The sequence below is a fragment of the Asterias rubens genome, chromosome 3 (genome assembly GCF_902459465.1).
Source record: "Asterias rubens chromosome 3, eAstRub1.3, whole genome shotgun sequence".
Classification (NCBI taxonomy): Eukaryota; Metazoa; Echinodermata; class Asteroidea; order Forcipulatida; family Asteriidae; genus Asterias; species Asterias rubens.
Window position 1 is genome coordinate 7,295,664 of NC_047064.1, and position 21,208 is coordinate 7,316,871.

The 21,208-nt window shown below is 38.7% G+C and overlaps 3 protein-coding genes across 3 annotated transcripts in view; 1 reads left to right on the forward strand and 2 right to left on the reverse strand.

Annotated features, from left to right (window-relative positions):
* Window positions 1-1,935: 1,935 nt before the first annotated feature.
* LOC117288188 (transmembrane protein 161B-like) lies at window positions 1,936-11,613 on the reverse strand. The gene is made up of 11 exons (XM_033768929.1): window positions 11,512-11,613; window positions 10,330-10,415; window positions 9,204-9,304; window positions 8,626-8,715; window positions 8,059-8,322; window positions 7,533-7,684; window positions 6,350-6,554; window positions 5,738-5,848; window positions 4,589-4,763; window positions 3,967-4,063; window positions 1,936-2,903 (listed from the first exon to the last, which is right to left on the reverse strand). Exons 2-11 carry the CDS (start codon window positions 10,330-10,332, stop codon window positions 2,641-2,643), a joined length of 1,461 nt encoding a protein of 486 aa, XP_033624820.1. The 5' UTR covers window positions 10,333-10,415; window positions 11,512-11,613; the 3' UTR covers window positions 1,936-2,640.
* Window positions 11,614-12,363: 750 nt separating this feature from the next.
* Window positions 12,364-17,805, reverse strand: LOC117288224 (ER membrane protein complex subunit 6-like). Its single transcript, XM_033768993.1, has 6 exons — window positions 17,731-17,805; window positions 16,491-16,548; window positions 16,046-16,148; window positions 15,494-15,586; window positions 14,556-14,575; window positions 12,364-13,381 (listed from the first exon to the last, which is right to left on the reverse strand). The coding sequence occupies exons 1-6, from the start codon at window positions 17,795-17,797 to the stop codon at window positions 13,351-13,353; spliced, it is 372 nt and encodes a 123-aa protein (XP_033624884.1). The 5' UTR covers window positions 17,798-17,805; the 3' UTR covers window positions 12,364-13,350.
* Window positions 17,806-19,908: 2,103 nt separating this feature from the next.
* LOC117288514 (zinc finger protein GLI4-like) overlaps window positions 19,909-21,208 on the forward strand; it is a 47,658-nt gene continuing 46,358 nt past the window's right edge. The window contains exon 1 of the mRNA XM_033769402.1: window positions 19,909-19,994. The gene's annotated coding sequence lies outside the window, so the exon portion shown is untranslated. The remainder of the gene's footprint in view (window positions 19,995-21,208) is intronic.

Here is a 21,208-nt window from a genome sequence, read left to right on the forward strand (position 1 = left end):
CTACTATTGACCCAATTCACCCGACATCATCATCAGAATATCTTGGAATATACTGGTGGGCAATGCCATACTGGTTGGCAATGTCATGTCGTTTACACATAAACCTATTGACCACCATATTGGTGAGCGTGCACAGTCGCCGTGTGTGACGTGCGTGCAGAGGTCAATACGTGCAGATAGTAAACCAAATAATACTGCACCACCCATTTTTTTCACAGAACTTTGCAATATTTTCATAAGAGAAGAAAAAGCTAATAATTTGTCAGCAAACTGAACCAAAACAATAAATCAAATCTTTCTAGTATTTATATATTATATTGACATTTAGTTTTTGTCAACTACAAAAACCACCTGGGTTTGTGAGTGATGACATCAAATGTGATTGAATGCGTGAAGTCTTGGAATCAAGACTAGCCCCTGGTCTCCTAACAAAAGATTCCCATAGATAAAGTTTTTCCAATAAAAGTACCTTTTGTAAGATAAAAACAACCTTTCCCCTTTCTTAAGATAAAAATTCAACGGCCTGTACAATTTGGAGAATTTTTCGTGCAATACCTTGAAGGATTTAGGTACTTTTTTATCTGACACAAAACACAATGTCCACAGGTTTACGTTAAACTTACACTGTTTGAAGATAATGATATTAATAGAAAGCTTACCTTAAAGTATTAGTTGCTGAGGTGTTGTAGTTTTTGAGAAATGAGTAAAACAATGTTACGAAAATACGTTTTACATGCTGAAATAATTTTTGTGACTTGTTTTTACTCATTTCTCAAAAAAAGACTGATTTCATTCTTGAAAAATTTAAATATACATTTTGTACATTATATTTCATAATAACCTTTTCCTCTAAAAAATAAAACATTTATCCAAACAAATTTTATTTCTATCAAAATCACATTTCTTGTAAATGTACAAGTTCATTGTCATTACATTAAAAGGATCTACATTTACTGGCTTGGAATTACATGGAGGTCGCGGTGGCTATGGCCTCCGTTGGCCCTGGTCTTGGCCTTGGTGCCCCCTTCAAAAGTTTCCCATAGACTTGAAGATTTTGCAATGGAAGTGCCCTTTGCAAAATGAGAATGAACTTGCCCTTTCAAAGATGAAAATCCAGCAGTGCATTTAGAAGCAAAAACTTATTGTACCATATACAATCCATCGTTCACTAAAGCAATTTAAACCACCAGGAAAAAAAATCTTGTCAGCAGTGAAATTAAATCTGCATGAAATACCGTCAGGGCTAAGAAAAGAAAACGTTATTTATAGAACCCATACAATGATAATCACTAATTGCTTAAACCCAAGAGACCATTCATTTGTGTCCGCTATGGGCATTTTGGCACAAGCCATTACTGACCGCTATGGTCTCTCTAATAATAATAAACACAAACTCTCTGACGAAATTGTTTTCATTGACTACACTTTACAGGCAGTGGACACTATTGGTAATTACTCAAAATAAATGATAGCATAACAACTAACTTGGTAATGAGAGCTGTTGATAGTATAAAACATTGTGAGAAACGGCTCCCACTGAAGTATTGTAGTTTTTGAGAAAGAAGTAATTTTCCACGAATTTGATTTCGAGACATCAGAATTAGATTGTGAGGTCCCGAAATCAAGCATCTGAACTGAAAGCACAAAACTTTGTGCGACAAAGGTTTTTTCTTCTTCCATTATTATCCAGCAACTTCGACGACCAAAACAATTGAGTTCAAATTTTCACAGGTTTGTTATTTTGTGCGTATGTTGAGATACACCAAGTGAGAAAACTGGTATTTGACAAATACCAAAGGTGTCCAGCCGTCAATTTCACCAAACACTTCCTAACTTGGGATTAATCTTAGGAGCTAGGACGGGTTCAGTTCCGTATCCAAAGATGTAGGACACATTGAACCCATCCTAAGTTAGGACGGGTTACTCGTCCTAACTCGAGTTAGGATTAATCCTAGCGTTTCGTGAAATCGGCCGCAGTGTCTTTAAACTTAATTTGTTGACAATTTTTAAAACGGTTGTTTGGACGGTGTGTTTATGAAAAACTGGGGATTAACCGAGCACCATTGATGTATCATGCCACTATCAGCTCCTAAGGGACTATCAAAATTGAATAACCTTTTACAAGGAACTTTATATTTAATGTGTGTATCACTAGAATTATTGCCGGTTTGTAGTAAATTCACAGGCCACTATCAAGCAATAAAAAAACAAATTTGTAAAAGCAGCTCTAATGAATCCAAAAAAAAATTGGCAATCTGATAACATCCATCTATACATGATTTCAGAATGTAGCCATTCTGAAGCCCTTTGAAGCATTACATCTATTTTTGTTCTATTAGTGTTGGAAAAATACAAATTATTGCTAATTATCAAGCATGAGATCTACTTGCTTGGGACGTTAAATTTCTTCTCTGTTCCTTGGTTGACTCCTTTGGCACCATTTTCCCTTGTATCACTTTAAGGACGTCATCACGATACAATCGTATCACAAATGGTTCAGATGGCAAAGTCAGAACCACTTTGGGTATTGCAGCTATGAGGAATGCTCAAGACACGAGAAACACGTAAGTTTCGGAGGTAAATTTCCAAGTCTGACTTACCCTCCAGTCGCAGACTTTCCACTCTCTCGTCGACCGTCTGTCATGGGTCCGTGAAGTACATGTGATACGCAATCCCGAACAGGCTTGTGATGAACCACGCCGAACTCGTCCACCACGTCAGAAATGAAAAGATCCCCCGGAAGAAAATGGGAGAAAAGACATTCCTTAGGCTCTCTAGGGCCACCTTGAAATGTTCTGCACCCTCGGTGACAGCTTGATTCGATGGGGCGGTCGGTGAAGGCTTGTGGGGGATAGTGGTGGTGTTTCCTGAAGACACCTCAAAAAGGCCCGTGGAGTAACCTCCTGAGAAATGAGGCAAAAGTTTTGAAAATTACATCTGCACTTTATTTACGAGATATTCAAAAAAGTATTCATTTTGCTTATACCCATATACAGTGATGTGTGTTAGTACTGTATACTCGGTACTTTCAGAGTTCTGTAAAAAAAATCACAGGCATATCACTAGGATGGGATTCGAACTCCTGACCTTTGCAATTCAAGAGCCATGTCATACCAACTAGACCACCGAGATTGCCCTGTAGCTAGAGGCAGTTCAAATCCTTTTTTTTTAGCAGCGGTTACTGCACCGATTTAATAGATGTTGAATTATTAAAAAAAGCTCATTACTGTTGAGCATAAGGTATTTAAGACTTTTGTAAATGTATGTTTGTTTGTTTGTTTGCTTAGATGATCTTCCCGTCAAGAGAACTTGGCAAACTCCCACAGCGGGATACAAACACAAAATTTGTTTTACCAAGGCGCACTTTCACACTGTGCCCGCCCAGATCCCTATCCCACGGGGTTCCCGTTGGACGCTTCAAGTACACCCCAGGGTTTTACCTCTTACCCCTACTCCTGAGCATGGGTGGCTATTCCCCCGAGGCAGACCGGGGGTAAAGAAGTCATAGTGTGAAAAGGTCAGCCGTCATTCCCTGAGGGCAACTCAGAGTAGTGTGAAAAGGGCAAAAGAAACAAATACAGCTTAAAGCAGTGGACACTATTGGTAATTACTCAAAATAATTATCAGCATAAAACCTCACTTGGTATTGAGTACTGGGGAGAGGTTGATGGTATAAAACATTTTGAGAAACGGCTCCCTCTGAAGTGACGTAGTTTTCGAGAAAGAAGTAACTTTCCACACATTTGATTTCGAGACCTCAAGTTTAGAATTTGAGGTCTAAAAAATCAAGCATTTGAAAGCACACAACAGGGTGTTTTTTTCTTTCATATTATCTCGCAGCTCCGACGACCAATCGAGCTCAAATTTTATGCATATAATATTGAGATACACCAAGTGAGAAGACTGGTCTTTGACAATTACCAATAGTGTCCAGTGTCTTTGAATACAGCTCTTCCAAAAACTTACCGAGTGATTTTAGTAGACAGGTAAAACTAAGAAGAATAAGCATGGGTGCGATGTATTGCAAAGTCACCACACATAAGTAATAGAAGACTCGTACAACCTGTTGACAACAAAAAATAGGTTCAATTTGGTTACAAACAACCTTCAATTTGAGAACAAAAAACACAAAAAATTGCTGAACAGAAACTTTGCTCTCGAAGGGGCACTGGCAGTTTTCCTCTTGAATGTTAAAGTTGTATTGTAGTTTTGCAAAGGGCACTACAGCAAAAGCACACAGGGCTTCCTCTTCAAGCCCAACTTCCTTCTTTTTTTGCCATCAGAAAGGTCATCAAAATGTTTTTAAATGCAAGTCTGAAATTTCATCTTTGAGAGGGCAAGGCCATTTCCATTTAGCAAAGGGCACTTCCATTGGGAAATGTTAGAGTATGGGGGAAATTGTTTGCCTATCAGCCTAAATTGGCATGTATCAGCACGCAATTCACCTATCGGCTCAATACGCTAGATTGTACATGGGAAGACCTACCTTTGTTCATTCAGATCCTTCCTCATATAAACTTTAATCTCCTTGCTCAAAACGGTGGTATGCAAAGTAAAAATCAATTTCTTTCACACTTTTTTAACTCACACTTTTTTGGAGTTCTAAACTGTTGATCCTTCCCGCCTCCATCTTTAATTTCTCCACTTTCTCTTTTGCAATGTTCAGGTAGGACTGCAGGTAGTGTGTCATTAACAGCACGCGTAGTATACACAGCATGGGCACCAGTGACATTCGCACTAGGTCAAAGGTCGTATCACTCATACTGGTAGGGGGACGAAAAAAATCACAAATTTATTTCAGGGTGTCATTTCAAAGTGGTTTAGAGCATCAAACTCAAGTTCTGGGCCCAATTTCAAAGTGCTTAATATTAGTAAACGAATCTCCATGCTTACTATAGCAGAAAAATTTGCTAAGTTGTTAAAATATTTCGCAGAAGAGTAAGAAAATTAGGCGGCCATCTTGCGTGCCCACCATGGATTCGCATTGTAAGCATGTGCATACGATTAGCAGCGCTATGAAATGGAAATTGTACAGTAAGCAAACAATCAGCCGTTAAGCAGCTCTATGAAATTGGCCCCTTGTGGTTAAGTCATCAGGTTGTGGGTTCGAGTCCTGGTCATGACACTCGTGTACTTGAGCAAGATGCTTTACTATAATTACCCTGCTTCACCAAGGAGTATACATGTAAATGGGTACCTGCGAGGGTAGAGGTTGATATTCATACTATGCATGGTGTGAACAGATAGTAATAAAAGATAAACTTGCTGTTTCACACTGTCGTCATTAAGGTCTCGTTGAAAGGCAGTGGACACTATTGGTAATTACTCAAAATAATTATTAGCATAAAACCTTTCTTGGTAACAAGAATTGGGCAGAGATTGATACATGTAGTATAAAACATTGTGAGAAACGGCTCCCTCTGAAGTAATGTAGTTTTCGAGAAAGAAATAATTTTCCACGAGTTTGATTTTGAGACCTCAGATTTAGAATTTGATGTCTCAAAATCAAGCATCTGAAAGCACACAACTTCATGTGACACGGGTGTTTTTTCTTTCATTATTATCTCGCAACTTCGACGACCGATTGAGCTCAAATGTTTACAGGTTTGTTATTTTATGCATGTTTAGATACACCAACTGTGAAGGCTAGTCTTTGACAACTACTAATAGTGTCCAGTGTCCATGTTTGCTCTGATTATCTTTCGGAGACACAAACAAATAAATTGGTTTAACTTACATGGGTTCAGTCTTGCCGGGGGCTACTCTACATAAATAGTCTCTTGCGATTGGTCGTACCCACATCAGTGAAATGAACATCGGAAATAGAAAACTTGTGTGAAGTAAAATCCTGTGTAAGGTCAGGTTCAAACAAACAAAAAGAGATGGGTTAACAAAATCTAGTTTTATATAATTAACACACCATATCTCAGGAACTAGACAACCGATTTTCAAACTTTTTTCAGTTATTGACTCCTTAGGCAATAATATTAACTTTGAAAAATTGTGACTCCATGTTGACGTCTACCTCCGGGTCAACCAAAGTGGGACCATACATGTATCTCAAGAACTTCACTACCGCTTTTAACACTTTTTTTCAGTTAAAGACCAAAACTCTTCCATCTTGAAATCAGACCAACAATGATTTTTGAAGCACTTAACCAAAGTAAAACAATACGGAACAGATTTGTGTTTGTGCACAAACACATAATGCCTAGTTACTACTGTTACCTAGATGATACTTCATAAGACACCGATTTAAGGAATCAGTTAAAGTGAAATATTTCTCATCAATTTGTTTAAAATATTTTTAATAAAAACAAAAGGACACACTCTGTATGATCAGACTTACTGCATAAATGGTCGATTAACAGCAAACTTGATAGAGTCCACATGCATCTTAGCGATCCGTAAGCCGGGAAACGCCAGTAAGGCACCAAGCAGTGCAGCTACGATTCCCAGTAACGACTTGAAGGCAATTTTTGAGATGGGACCGCTAAATTGAAGATCTTGTTGTTTCAAGAATTCCATTGCCCCGGAGGTGAAGTTTGTATAAGCTGTGTACAAAATGACACAAGATTGTTGTGTTAATGAAAAACACTCATTTGAAAGAATGTATTCCCCAAAAGTTTCTATGAGTCTATATTCAACATGGATGCTCTTACCTCCTGATGCTACTCTCTACCTGTATAAGACAAAGACAACTATGTACATCCCCTAATGGAATACTGTTTTCACATTTGGGCTGGAGCTTCTGCCTGTCACTTATCTTTATTAGACAGAGTACAAAAGTGTTTTGTTAGTCTGGTTGGTGAAGTGATTGGATCAAAGTTACAACCTCTTTCAAAACGTAGGTCTGTAGCCAGCCTCTGTCTTTTTTTTACACAGATATTTTCATGGTAAATGTGCCCCAAGTGTGTCCGAGCTAGTTCCACCTATCAGAGTTTTTGAGCGTGAAACCAGACTTTCTTCTTCTTCTCACCCATACACTCTTGATTTGCTGAGATGTAGAACAATGAGCCATTCCAACTCCTTGAAACCACGTAATGCATCTCTTTGGAAATTCATGCCTGGTGCAAGTTTCCTTTCTTCCTACAATCTAGACTGTTTTAAAGACAGTGGACACTATTGGTAATTGTCAAAGACCAATCTTCTCACTTGGTGTATCTCAACATATGCATAAATAACAAACCTGTGAAAATTTGAGCTCGATTGGTTGCGAGATATCTATGAAAGAAAAAACACCATTGTCACACGAAGTTGTGTGGTTTCAGATGCTTGATTTCGAGACCTCAAATTCTAAATCTGTTTTGAGTAGTTACCAATAGTGTCCACTGCCTTTAAGAAGAATATAAATTCCCCAGCTTCAGCTCCCCCGAGTTCTTTTTACATTAAACAATTGTTTTTCTAGTATCCCCATACCAAGAGTGGCTTTTAGCCTCATTTGTGGCAAACATGCATAAACAAAACTGTTTTAAGTACATTTCTACTGTTTTATCTCGGTGATGGCGCCCTACACAACGGGTCCAACTCACCTTCATCCAGTCCAAAGTCTAGAATCTCTTCAGGGACGATGAGGACTCCCATTGCAACGAGAACAAAGAAGAATCCAAACGTTATGCAGAGTGACCTCTCCCCGTCCTCCTCGCTAGAGAAGTACAACGCTGTCAGCGAGATGAGAACGTGACTAATAAGGTTTAAGGATTATTCATTCCAACGGCTGCCTTAAAATGGGGGCACCCTTATAGGGACTAGGCCTAGGCGACTATTTTCAAAGTCACGACTATTGACTACTTCATACAAATGACTGCCTTAAATGAGGGTACCCTTAGGGACACATGCCTGGGTGACTGGGTCGAAGTCAACTATTGATAGCTACTACCCGAGGGAGCTGAGATGGTTTAAAGGAAATAAATAAATGGTGCAGTGACCAGTGGTTAAAATGTTGGAGCGCCATGAGCATCACTTAGTGATGGATTTGTAAGAAGCCACTATCATTATTGTTAGCGGGCAGTTCACTGAGCTTCTAAAGACAGCAACAACAAGAAATCTCAAGGATACAGTGCGAAGCCCGTCACCATCAACAGCCAAATCAGACTCAGGTTTAGCTCTCCTACTGTGTGAAGCCCTGCTTCTGTGATACAATAAACGATCACGGCCATAACGGAGAAATCTACGAGCCATCTATACTCATCGTAGAATCGCAGCACGACAACGTGAAATGGCTCGATGATGCGGGTACGTAGCTCTAATTCAATGCTCTTCGGGACGGTGAAGGACTTGTCCTCAGTATTCTCCAGCAAGTTGGGTCGTCGATGGTCGGATCTGTTGATACCAGAAAAGAACTGTATTGAGTGTTCCATGGTATGACTGAAAAGGCTGTATTAGCGTGTAGTGGTCGAGCGGTTAAGAGCAGTGAACTCAAGCTCTGGTGTATCTGATCAGCTGAGTGTGGGTTCGAGTCCTAGTGTCACAACCATGGTTGTGACACTTGTGTCCTTGATGAGCAGGACACTTAAACATTACTTCGTATGGAATGTAAAGCTGTCGGCCCTGTCTGTTGTTATAAAAAATGGTTACCAGCCAAACATCACATTCTATTCAAATTCAAATTATCATCCTATTTACCTGTTTTTGCGATGTCGTGCTTTACTGACGGTTATTCCAGCAAGTTTACGTAACTCTTCGTCTTTGGGGTACATGTAGCGTACAAGGTTCCTGTTTACAATCAATAACATTTGTGTAATTTTAAGTAAACAGGAAAGCTGAAATTTGGCAAAAGGCTAAAATGGCAGAGCACACAAATTGCCTCACAGAGCAGATCAAGTGCACTTGGAGCATTTCCTGGAGTTCAGTTTTACTTCTCCTTGAAACATTTTGCTCATAAATCTCCAGCGTTCTTACCCTGATGCAAATTGCAGTAACCGCTGCTAAAACACAGAACTGCCTCTAGCTACCAGGCAACCTCGGTAGTCTAGTTGGTAAGACCATGGAGGTAGACCTCAATGGTAAGACACTGCTCTAGAATTGCAAAGGTTGTGGGTTCAAATCCCACCCGAGTAATATGATGCCTGTGATTTTTTTTTCACAGAACTCAGGGAAAGTACTGAGTACAACTGCTAACACACATCCTGGGGTATTTTGGGGAAAAAACAAATGAATATTCTTTATCCCTGATGCAAACTAAAAATCTGCAGCATACTTACCCCCTTGCAAGAAGCCATTCCGCCAGTGAGTGATAGGGGGTGAATTTCTGCAGGATGCTGGCTGCAATGATGGTCAGGATTAACTGGGCACCAAACAACGCCTGTTGAATTAAATCAGCCAAATTCAATTTTAGAGTCTAGCAAAATCGAGCGGAACTTGTAAATGAGTTCTAACCCATTAAAAGAAATGCAAAACAAATCTGTAATTATTAATTATTTGTTTGTTTTCATTTACACAAAAAGTAAACACACAAATCTTTTCTCAGGAAAGAAATTTGGCACTCTGGTGGGTGGGGATTTCTCTACAGATAACCGATTTAGTTCACTCAATCATCGATTCCTCGATGGGTTATGTAATTTACGATTATTGCAATTAATCGCAACTAATTGCAATCATAATTTTGGGAGTCTTAAAGCCATTGGGCACTTTCGGTACAGAGTAAAAATTAAAAGTTCACAGATTTACAAATAACTTACAGGGTTTACAGAAGGTGATGGTGAAAGACTTCTCTTGAAATTTTATTCCATGAAATGCTTTACTTTTTGAGAAAACATTAAAACAATATCCATTCTCGATATCGAGAATTACGGATTATTTTAAACACATGTCATGACATGGCGAAAAAGTGCGGAAACAAGGGTGGGTTTTCCCATTATTTTCTTCGGACTCCGATGACCGATTGAGCCTAAATTTTCACAGGTTTGTTATTTTATATAGAAGTTGTGATAAACGAAGTGTGGGCCTTTGGACAATACTGTTTACCGAAAGTGTCCAATGGCTTTAAACAACTCAAGTTTCCCACTGTTGTGTAGTACAGTTTTCTTTTTTTTTCAGGTGAAAGCACCATTACCTCTTTTTAGATTGAGTTAAGCCCGGTTCATACTTCATGCGAAAGCGAATGCGTAGCGAATTTGACGTCACAACCCTCCTTTCGCAGCGATATTCGCAAGGAAGTAGAGCAGAGTTCAACTGCTGCGAATTGCTCGTTGTGAATTTGTGACGTCAACATTCGCTTCGTATTCGCATTCGCAGGAAGTATGAACCGGGCTTTAACCACCACTCATTCAGAGGAGATACAGACTTCTTACAACCAAGTTTTTTTATTTATTTATATGCTCAACTTACCATTTTGTTGATCTTCTTGTAGGGCTCCTGCAGTCAATGTTGCATTGTAACGTCAGCAATAAATTGGTTTATATCATCTGCAAGTGCTATTTTAAGAACAATATTGGGGTTTTAAAATCAAATAAAATAGACCTGATTTAATCAAATTCAAAAGCCTGCATAGCCATAGATTGAATGTATGCATGACCCGCTTGCTGTCCACTGATTTTTCTTTGTGAGACCATAAGGTTAATTGCTATTCAGAACCGCAGTGCATTGTGGGAAGGAATATGGGGCGGTTTCTATGCAGTTTCTACGACTCGCGCACGCAACACCTATATACCTTTGTGTGGGTTCAACAGCGCCCTCTCTTGATATTTTGCTATTCGCGATAAACCTTATGGAGGTACATTGTAGGTTCTACCTCCATGGTGAGACACTGTCTGTTTCATATCTCATCTGAATTATAAAATATACCGCCCCCCCTCCCCCACTGGCCTCATCCTTCCACCATGAGTATGACCCTGTCCACTTCTTTACAATATATTTATACGAACATGTAACAAGACCAACTGGTCAACCTCTAGTTTACTTTAATAAAGTATGGTTGAAGTAGACAATTATAAAGTCTTGTTCTTTTTTTTTTTGCCTTTTATTATTTGAAAGCAATAGTTTGATTTTATGGATAACATTCCGTATGGCGCCACCACTTTTTCACTAATTTTTACAAAAAAGGATATCTCATTGAGGTAAATTAGATACTATATTATTTCATATCGAATGAAAAAGTGGTGGCGCCATACGGAAACTTTTCTGATTTTATTTATTAAGCCAATATTTATTTTTAGTTCGAAATCGATTTCGTTTCTTTTTTTTAATTGATACAGTTCTTTGGTCTTTGATTCAAATTTATTGTTTAAATATTAACATGCTCATATTATCATATAAAACAATTGTCCTACCCTGCCTTTTATTTCTATTTCAAAAATATCAGCGGACCCAAGGTTCGAAACCAGTGTCGTGAAGGAGCTGTGATACTAGTATAGCATAGTCACTAGTGATAAGGAAGCAGTTTTGCATGATTTACAATAAAATCGCGCAGCGGGGGGTGTATTTTGCGTTCAAAAGTGATGATAATGTTAGTTTATCAACCCTACGTAAAGTGCACCATTAGTTGTATTTCATGTATATCAATATCTTTACCTGGGTGATATTGCCTTGAAGTAGAACTTTGGAGGTAAAACCGTACACACTTCTTATGCTATTTTTACATTAACCACGCGTGCGTTATCCGTCGACACCGGAGGTAGCCATTTTCTATACAAGCGCCCTCACTTGGCAAGATCAATCCAGCGCAATCCCCCTGCAGGCCGATTAACAAGTGGCAAACCTGTGAAACTAGGTTGATAAATGTTGTTCAAATGTTGACTTTGAGCGAGATTCTGGCAAAATCTTTCAACTCTGTGGACATATTCTTAGACCGAATCAACCACTTTTTCATTCATTATGAAATTAATAGGCATCTAGTAAAATAATTTTGTTATTTGATGTACTTTTTGGTACTTTTTGGTAAAAATGAGTGAACAATTGGTGGCAGATACAAAAATCTCTCCCAATTATGCCATCCCCCATAGCATAATTAGGATAATATCCTCGCTTAGTGATTGTTCAAACGGAAACAGTTCACATTATAGGAAGTTCTTTCTCATTTTATTTGTCTGGTCTTGTAAAATTCTGGCCCGATGCAAATTGTGAGCTACAAACACTTGGGTCGTAGGAACTACCAATAATAGAAAAAGCAAAATCAAGACAAGTTCATTGATCTTTCACAAAATTGCACTAATTGTTATACCTTTATTCATATCAATTCCTACAATTTACAAGAAGTGTAATAAGTTAAATACAAAACACTTAACGGTCCTCAATTGGTTGATGGACACAATGGGGACAGGAATGATTTCAAATAACTGCTTAAGCAGAAAAAAGTGTCTGAGCACAACAAAATGATGCTTACCAGAATAAGGTTACCAGCCAAACTATCATTCCACACTCACAATCTGTGACTGGTATCCTGCTAATTTCTGCTTAGCAGACAATTGTTGAAGCACCTTTCTGCTTTTAAGCAGCTCTGAGAAACTTGAGATGTGACTGCATGTCCGCCATTTGATAACCCCTGAAGTTACAGACTTCAAGGAGCCTTGTGGGAACAGTACCCTCAGCACTGGTGAGGTAGCTTAAAGAGTGCAACTTCTATTTATTTGGAGAAAAATACTGAGTGTTTTTGTCTACCAGGCAGACTTTTAAAAGTCTGAGATTTCTCATCCCAGTTAAACATAACTGTCTGAGATTTCTCATCCTTAGGAAACATAAAAACTATCATCTCAGATCTCAGTGTTCACTGGTGCTCACATAGCCAGCACCTGGGGTAACATTTTAAGGGGGGGGGGGAACAAAGGGGTGCACCAGTTTTTCTAAGGGGCACTTCTGGCCAATTTAAACTTAAGTTTCTGTTTGCATTCTCTTAGTCAGGTCAATTTTCAGCGCCCTTGCTATGCCATTTACTGTTTTTATAAGACATTAGTGTAAAAACAAATACATTTTTTGTGTGTAAATGGAAAACAGTATTAAAACCAGTGAAATTTTCATACAAAGCTTTATCAAGTTACATTTAACTCTGGTAATTTTCAATCTCAAAATTTTTGATTTCAAATGCTACATTAACATGATTCTAATAATGCCACTGGACATAGCTAAGGAAAAGGACCCTATAATTGTAGACCAATCCAAGTGACAATCGTGTGCCTCCATTAACGTGTAGAATCCATTCCAATTATTGTGCCAAATCATCAGGAGCCTTTATATAGAAGGTAGTGCGACTTCACTGGAGATCAGTGCACAATATGGCTCTCCATATTGTCCTCAGTTCTCGGTCACTTTGTACTTCAAGAATTGTTTTTGAGTTGGATAACAAAACTTCTTGTATATCCATTGTCCGTCCGCAACAATAACACCCCTTGGTCAAATATTCCCTGCCATCATTCATCAGTATACGTGAACCATCCCGTAAAGAAACCTGTGGGTAAAACGTTAAGGAACTTCCACTGCTTAAAAGAGGGTACATAACGTACCTGGGCACAATTTCATGAAGCTGTTGAGAAGGAAATTTTGTTTTCCAAACTTATTTGCTAGGCAAGAAATTAGTTGGGTACCAGTCGCTGCAGTGTAACACTATATTGTAGGCTGGTAGCCTGTTTTTGCCTTACTCAGCAATTTTTGTGTTTACAGGTTTTATGAAATTGATCCCAGGTCCAAGGCCCACGTTTTTGCATGAACAGGTATGAGAGTAGAGTATCCCAGATCAAAACCAAGAAGTCCATACTTAGAAGTCCATCATTTCAAAGTACCAGAATAGGTGCCCCCCCACCCTCCTACACACATTCTATTTGTTTACATCACTGTGGAGACATCTATTGTTCTTTCCTTTGTCCCTGTAGTCCCATAGACTTTGTACACAAAGTTCCGTCTTTAGAATTCCCCTATGGAGACCTTTCGTTTTCCTCTTTTCCCGTCAGTCTCCACAAAGTGCCAAACACCCAACAAAAGAGTATTGTTCTCCAATTGTGGACCCTCTTTGTTCAACCCAACATCCTGACAAACTTGAGCCCCTTTCACACGAGAACAATTTGGCAAGGGTCCCTTGCTAAATTGTAGCATGGTTGTAAGATTTTACAAAATGCACCTCGTGCTTTTGTAGTGTCCTTTGTCAAATCTTGTCCAACATTGCTACATTTTGTCGGAGGTCTGGACCTACATCAAAATCTTACACTAGCTGAAGTTTTGACCAAGGACGTTGGCTACATCATCGTGTGAAAGGAACCCTTGTTTATTGAACGACGTCCTAGGTGAAAATGCCCATACAGCACATGCTATTGTGGGTGCTATCTTGTCCAACTAAGGTGATCAGGATTACCAATTTGTCATATCACTCTCATGTCGCACAAGGAGTGTTAGTTTTTTTCAACTTTGCAGTGTGAAAGCTCACAAAATCAGTCACGCATGGTGATAACAAATAGACAATCCATGCTCGTAAATTTTGTAGCAAGGGACCCTGGCTACATTTTGGCTGTGTGAAAAGGGCTGTAGACCCCATTGTTGTATTGTCCCCTTTTGTTATAAGTATTGACTGTCACTACAAGTTCACAAACACCCCTCAAACCACCACCTCAAATCACTGATGAAAAGGATACGTCCAGAATAGTACATATGTCTGAAATAAAGATGAGTCAAGGAAACAAATTGTGTAATTCTTTCATAAGTATAAAGAAAATATTGCATAAAAAGTTACTAAAAAGCCAAATAGTGCCCTTTGTAGCTGTGAAGTAGAGGCAACACAAGTTTTGGGCCCAATTTCATAGAGTTGCTTAAGCAGAGAATAATGACTAAACAATTCCTGCTAAGCAAACATGAGCAGGAGACCAGTCACAGATTGCACATGTGACATGGTATTTTGGCTGATAACCTTACCGGTACTCTGGTAAGCATAATATTGATGTGCTTAGCTACTTTCTGTGCTGAAGCAGCTCTACAAAAGAATTGGGCCCAAATCATAATACATCTGTTAAAAGACTTGAGGGTTGTCATCATTATTAATAAGATATTTTTGAAACAGTACAGTTTAGAAAAAGATATTCTAAAGGAGAGTTAAAACTTTGCAATGCTAAACAAGGAAATGTGTTCACTGTACTTTGATGAAGCAGTTTGGTGCACCTTGCAGCCAAACCAAAGGAGTGGCCCAGAAGCATAGTGTTAGCCACAGCGGAGTCTGTGTGTCTTTTTGACACCCTATTTTAAATTTGTGGGCACCTTATTTTTTTGGGTCATTTACTTACACCTAAATGTATTGTAACTGAACAATTAATTCACCCAGGATTTCAATGTCCTGCAAGTTTGGACACCCTTCTACAAAATCATTAGGGCCTGATACTTCACCAAGGCATTTAAGGCAATTGCCTCCATGCCCCCTGGTCATTGCCTTGGTGCCCTTGAAATGTTCCAGTGTACAAATTTACAATTTCCTCATAGGGTACCCTTTACCAATGCCTTGATGCCCTTGCCCTTTCAAAAATGAAGAATACATGCCTTCTGGCTTAAACCTTGCCCCAGAAGGATTGATTAAAAAGGATACAAAGAGTCCGCCTAGAAGTCCACTGGTGATGAGTGGCTGTCTAAATCGGAAGAATTCTTGCCAGTTCCTGCCGGCTTTTATGAAGAGCATCGCCTGTCAAGAAAGAAAGAAAGAAAACAATCAAGATAGTTAAATAAAACCAAGCCTGTTGTGTTGATAGGTTTTGACAGGTTCCCTGCTACATACATAGTTTTAACCAGAGGGGTGCCTGGGTGTCTTTTGGACACCTCGTTTTACAATTTTGACACCCTGTTTTATCTGTCATTTACACATAAATGTATTGTATCAGTAATGAAACAATTTGGACACCCAGTTTTTAAATTTCCAGCATTTTGGAAACCCTTTTACCAAATCTTGGCTGAAACCTTGGATACATGTAATTATTTAAAATTTATAGAAATGTGGTGCTTGTACACATTTCAGGGGAGACAAAGGCAATGACCAGGGGCAAGAGGTGATTGCCTCCGTGAAGTGAATCAGGCCTGAAATTGTGTATCCATTGTCAGTAAATTTGATTCATCGATTGGACAGGAAGATCAAAATAATACTTACTGAAAATGCAAATGAAACAATGAAATAGAAGAAAAAACCTTCCAATCCTGTGAGTCCAAGAATTCCTGCTGAAGATCCAGACAGAGCGGACACAAATGTACGACTGAAAATGAACAGTTCAACATTAAAAAAATGTCATTGTTTTTTTTGTCCTTCTACTTTTACAATAGTTGGTGGTAAAACTTATCGTAGGGACCACAGGAACCAGAAACCTAGTTCTCTAAATGGTGATGTTTGCTGATACCAAGTCTTATGTACCTTTCAGTAAAAATAAAATTTCAAAACAAGAAGAAAAAAACATAGTACAAAACTTACTTGTGTGTATGTTTCCCCTTATAACAAAATTAAAATTGTATTTTTTTTAAACAAATATGTTAAGTGTTCTGTTTCCAGAAATTGTTTTAATATTATTATTACTATTACACAGAAGTTGATTGGAACTTACCAGTAGGACAATATGGACATGTTAGATCGGATTGCCAGTTCATTGTAAACCACAGGTTCTGCATAAAACAAATCAAAATTAATGTTTTGTTAAAAACCCAAATTAATAGGGATCACCAATAATAATACAGTCCATGGCTCAACGCCAAACAACTGTCACAGACGACTGAGACGAGCAGACCTGATGCTTCGGTTTTGAAAGGGTAATGCATTTTCTACTTGGTAAAGTCAAGTGCAGCAGTTCTTTGAGGAAATCGCAAATTTCTATAATGTCAAGGGGCACCACAAGCCCAACAAAGCTATATAACAATTAGGGGCAATGGAGGCAATTTGTTTTTCTTCAGGCCTGGACAAGGAAAGTTAAGATTTACCTTTTTACAAATTAAAGGCTTTTTATGAATTTGACTGGAGATATTTCTGTTCCAGTCCGGCGACCACTTGTTCATCCTTTATGCATGATTTATTTAATTAATATGAGATTTTTTATATTGCTTTTGATTGAGCTTAACTTTTGGTTTGGTAACAGGGTTGTTAATTAATGTTACTGTTTAGTTAGTGTGACGTGAGTGTACTCACACTGAACAGTAACAAACTGACTGACCTGAGTGAAAAGGTGGTGTCGGGGTACATACATTTTACACCAATTAAAAAAAAAAAGAACGATATTGCTGCCGAGTCACAGTGCCATCAAATTGACTGAGACAGTGAGCAGTGAGAGGGATACTGAGGAGACTGAGACCATTGACTGAGGGGGGGGGGGGGGGGGGGGGAGTGAGCACTGCTGTGCTGGCATGAGCATGAAGCCATGATAATAATGGACTGAGTTTTGTGTGTTGTGATGCTGTGGCACTCAGCACTGACTGAGGAAAAGTTTCCGTATGGCGCCACCACTTTTTAATTCGAAATAAAATAATATAGTATCTATATTCTAATTTACCTGATTGATATATCCCTTTTTGTAAAAATGAGTGAAAAAGTGGTGGCGCCATACGGAAAGTTATCCCTGACGGAGTCACTGTGCTGTGTGCGGGTGATGAGCCTGATATCGAGATTCTACCATCTAATCTGTACATGCTCATGCTGTACTCATCTTGCTGATCTTTTCGTTCGTAAGTAAGTAAAGACATGGATTAGGAGACACATTTTAACCATAAAAACCCAATACATTATACGGTAAAATGTACATTATTGATTCGAGATTCCAGGCACTGGCTGGGTTCACACTTCTTGTAAATACTTACCACTCGGAACTTGCAAATCTGATCTCACGTTACTGTGCAGACTTCGCTGTCTCACGGTGGTCGCCATCTTGATTTGAGTTCATTAAACTAAACAGAGGGCGCCCTACTCAAACTCTGTGTCGCCGGTCGGTGACCAAAAAAAATATAAAAAATAATACAAAATCCTGTTCTTGAACATGTATTATACTTTATCGGTACCAGCAGCGCGACAGTTTGTTTTCAATATTAATTATTGACTATTGGTTACAATAAAATAACATGCTAAAATTAAAAGACCTGCTGCCATTTTGGCTCTGAAAATAAATCTTCAACTCGAAACACATGCGCACACCGTATGGCAACTCATGGTTTCAGGTTTTGTTTTGTTTTGGTTTTGGTTTTGGATTTGGATTTGGTATTTTGTTTGTTTGTTTGTTTGTTTTTTTTGGGAGGGGGGGGGGGTGGATGGGGGTGGATGGGGGGGGGGGGGGGGGTTGCCACCGGAAATAGCAAAACTCGAAAACACTGTTTCTAGTGTAAACAATGTAAAACATTAGTTCATATAAAAAAAACGTATTTCGTCTTTCCTGTAACACGTGTCTAATGACGTCATGAAAATACATGTAATCTCAATCCAATAATAAAAAATAAGATATTGTTTATGTTTTCTTCCATTGAGGCTGTTTATAGAAACTTGGAAGTCCTGACTCGGTGGCTCTTTCATAAAAGATGTCATAGGTTACATAGCCTATAGGTCACGACCCCGCCAACCAAGCACCCTTGCCTCTTTCCTAAAAAAGACAATGAGAAAATCATAAAGCAGCACACCATCTTTCTCGATGATGACTGGCCCAATATCGGGTCCTTGCTGTATACTAGACCGGTAAACTTCAAAGCCGCAAATATCCTGCTGCTTCGTCACATTCAGCAGCAGTAAAGCAGCCTAAAATATCAACAATAATTATTTATGCTACGACGCTTGGTTATAATGTAACGGCAATGAAGTTGATGCATGCCCTTACCATCAGTTGCAGGTTTAGGCCTAGACCCAGTGACTGGGGCGCTAGATTCCTTTTTTCGAAATTTTGACATCGTCATAATGTCAAAATTTCTAAAAAAGGAATCTAGTGCCCCAGTCACTGGATCTAGGTTAGGCCTACCTCAACAGGCATTTAATGATCTGTTTGGTCACTTCTTACACTGTCCGCATGCATGCCTTCACCATCCAATTCCATTCTTTGCTGCTTTTAACCTAAATAATACTTTTTAGGTTGAACAATCTTTTTTTAAATAATGCTTGTCGTGCTATAAGTAAAGTTTTAAAAACTTGTGTGTAGGCTAAACACGTAACTTTTAGTCTTTTAAACTACTTTGGTGTTTTTATTTTAATTTTTTTATATTGAATAATATACCTAATTGAATTATAATTAGAGGGTGACAAATTTAAATTATACTATCTCACCCACCGCAGACCTTTTCCCATAAACCACAATAAGCCCTACTACTAAGCAGATTGGAGCCGCGGCTATGGCCGACCCGACAGATCATTTCTACTGTTCAGGCAAATGAACACAATAGAAAGAAAATAATAACGAAAATAGTAAAACTTTCTTTCAGTTTTCAAGATCATGCACTTGTTAATTAAGATCAACATTATTACCCCAACATTTCTTAATGTGCATAAAGAAAGAAACTTGAGGAATTTGCCAGAAATGTTGACACCATTATCGGCATTTTTGATTAATCGCTTGGTTTCCTCCGAACTACAAGTCTTTTGTCTTTCTCGTCTGTCATTACACGGAGGTCAAATTTGGGTCCTTACTTGACAAGGCCAGACGGTCTTCATTACGGCGGCTTGTCTCACCAGAAACCCCTACTACGTAAAATGGTGAAGTCAGAATTTGATTAAATATTGTGATAATTTTGCACAATTTGCAACTGTCTGATTAAAAATAATATCAGTGTATTATATTGTTGTTTTATAGAAAAAAGATAAGATTTATTTCTATAAAACAGCAGAAACAAAAACTTTTAAATGGGCGAGTCGATTAACAAAAGTGGGGGTTTCATCGCGCGACATTTGATACCAGCAGCGTGCATATAAAACTGGAAAAGACTGCCATAAGCTCCAAGGATCGGAATGTGTGCATTTTGTATGGTAACACTTTTTTACGTGTTTGATATGCTGTGTGTGGCCGGCCCTAGTGCATTGTCGGACGACCGAGGAGCAAAATAACGCCTTGTTGTCCATGCATTGACGTTGAATTTCAAATTATGGAATGAAGGTAAGTTACATAACTGTGTAAGATCGTATCTGTTAACTTTTGTGAAGAGACTGGGGAGAAAACATGTACTGTTTGCACTGAATGAATGAACTTTTGTGTCGCAATTTTGGGGACCGACGGTGTACCGAGGATTGTGCCGTTGATGCCGTCCACACAGCATCCACACACACGCCACTTGGTCGTAGTAGTACTGGCAGCGCACATGGTAACATCATGGAGGAAGGAACTAAAAAAGCGTGCACGTATTGCTCTCTAGTTGTTGAATGTTGCATGTTGCATGGTGCATGTGTGAACAATTTTAAAAACACATTTTCTTGCGACGTATTGCAGCTGTTTACAAGTTGTAAATCAAATGAAAGAAAGATAATGATTAAACAATTAGGCATGATTATTTTGATAGGTGACAGTTCAATAATTGACGTTTTTTTTAAAGCCATTGGACCCTTTCGGTTCAGAAAAAAAAAAAAGTTCACAGATTTACAAATAACTTACAGGGTTTACAGAAGGCAATGGTGAAAGACTTCTCTTGAAATATTATTCCATGAAATGCTTTACTTTTTGAGAAAACAGCAAAACAATATAAATTCTCGTTAACGAGAATTGCGGATTTATTTGAAACACATGTCATGACACGGCGAAACGTGCGGAATTAAGGGTGGGTTTTTCCGTTGTTTTCTCCCGACTCCGATGACCGATTGAGCCTAAATTTTCACAGGTTTGTAATTTGATATAGAAGTTGTGGTACACAAAGTGTTGGCCTTGGACAACACTGTTTACCGAAAGGGTCCAATGGCTTTAAGCAATTGCAATTCATCAGGCATGTGAGACTTCCTCTTTTCACTTTTTTTCAGCTGATTTCCTTCTTTGGGGTTTTGATTTTTCTCTTTTTTTCTTAACTTTCTGTGTACAAAAGTATAGGAATATTATCTTTTTCCTCTTTTTTTTCTTGCCTGGTTCTCTACCACTTTTTTAGGATTGCGTTTTAGTGGATCAGATTATTTTATGACGAATGAAAAGTGGTGGAACTGCTCGGAGGGCACGGAGAATACAGAAACATTTGAAAACTTTCTGATCCATCCTGCTGCCACCACTGTTTCAACACTCATCATCTTTATAACAAGAAATACCTCATTGATTGGCAAAGACTAGTGTAGTTGCGATATAAACCCTCCCCCCCCCCCCCGACGGCGGAGGGTTACTATCGCAAATAGTTA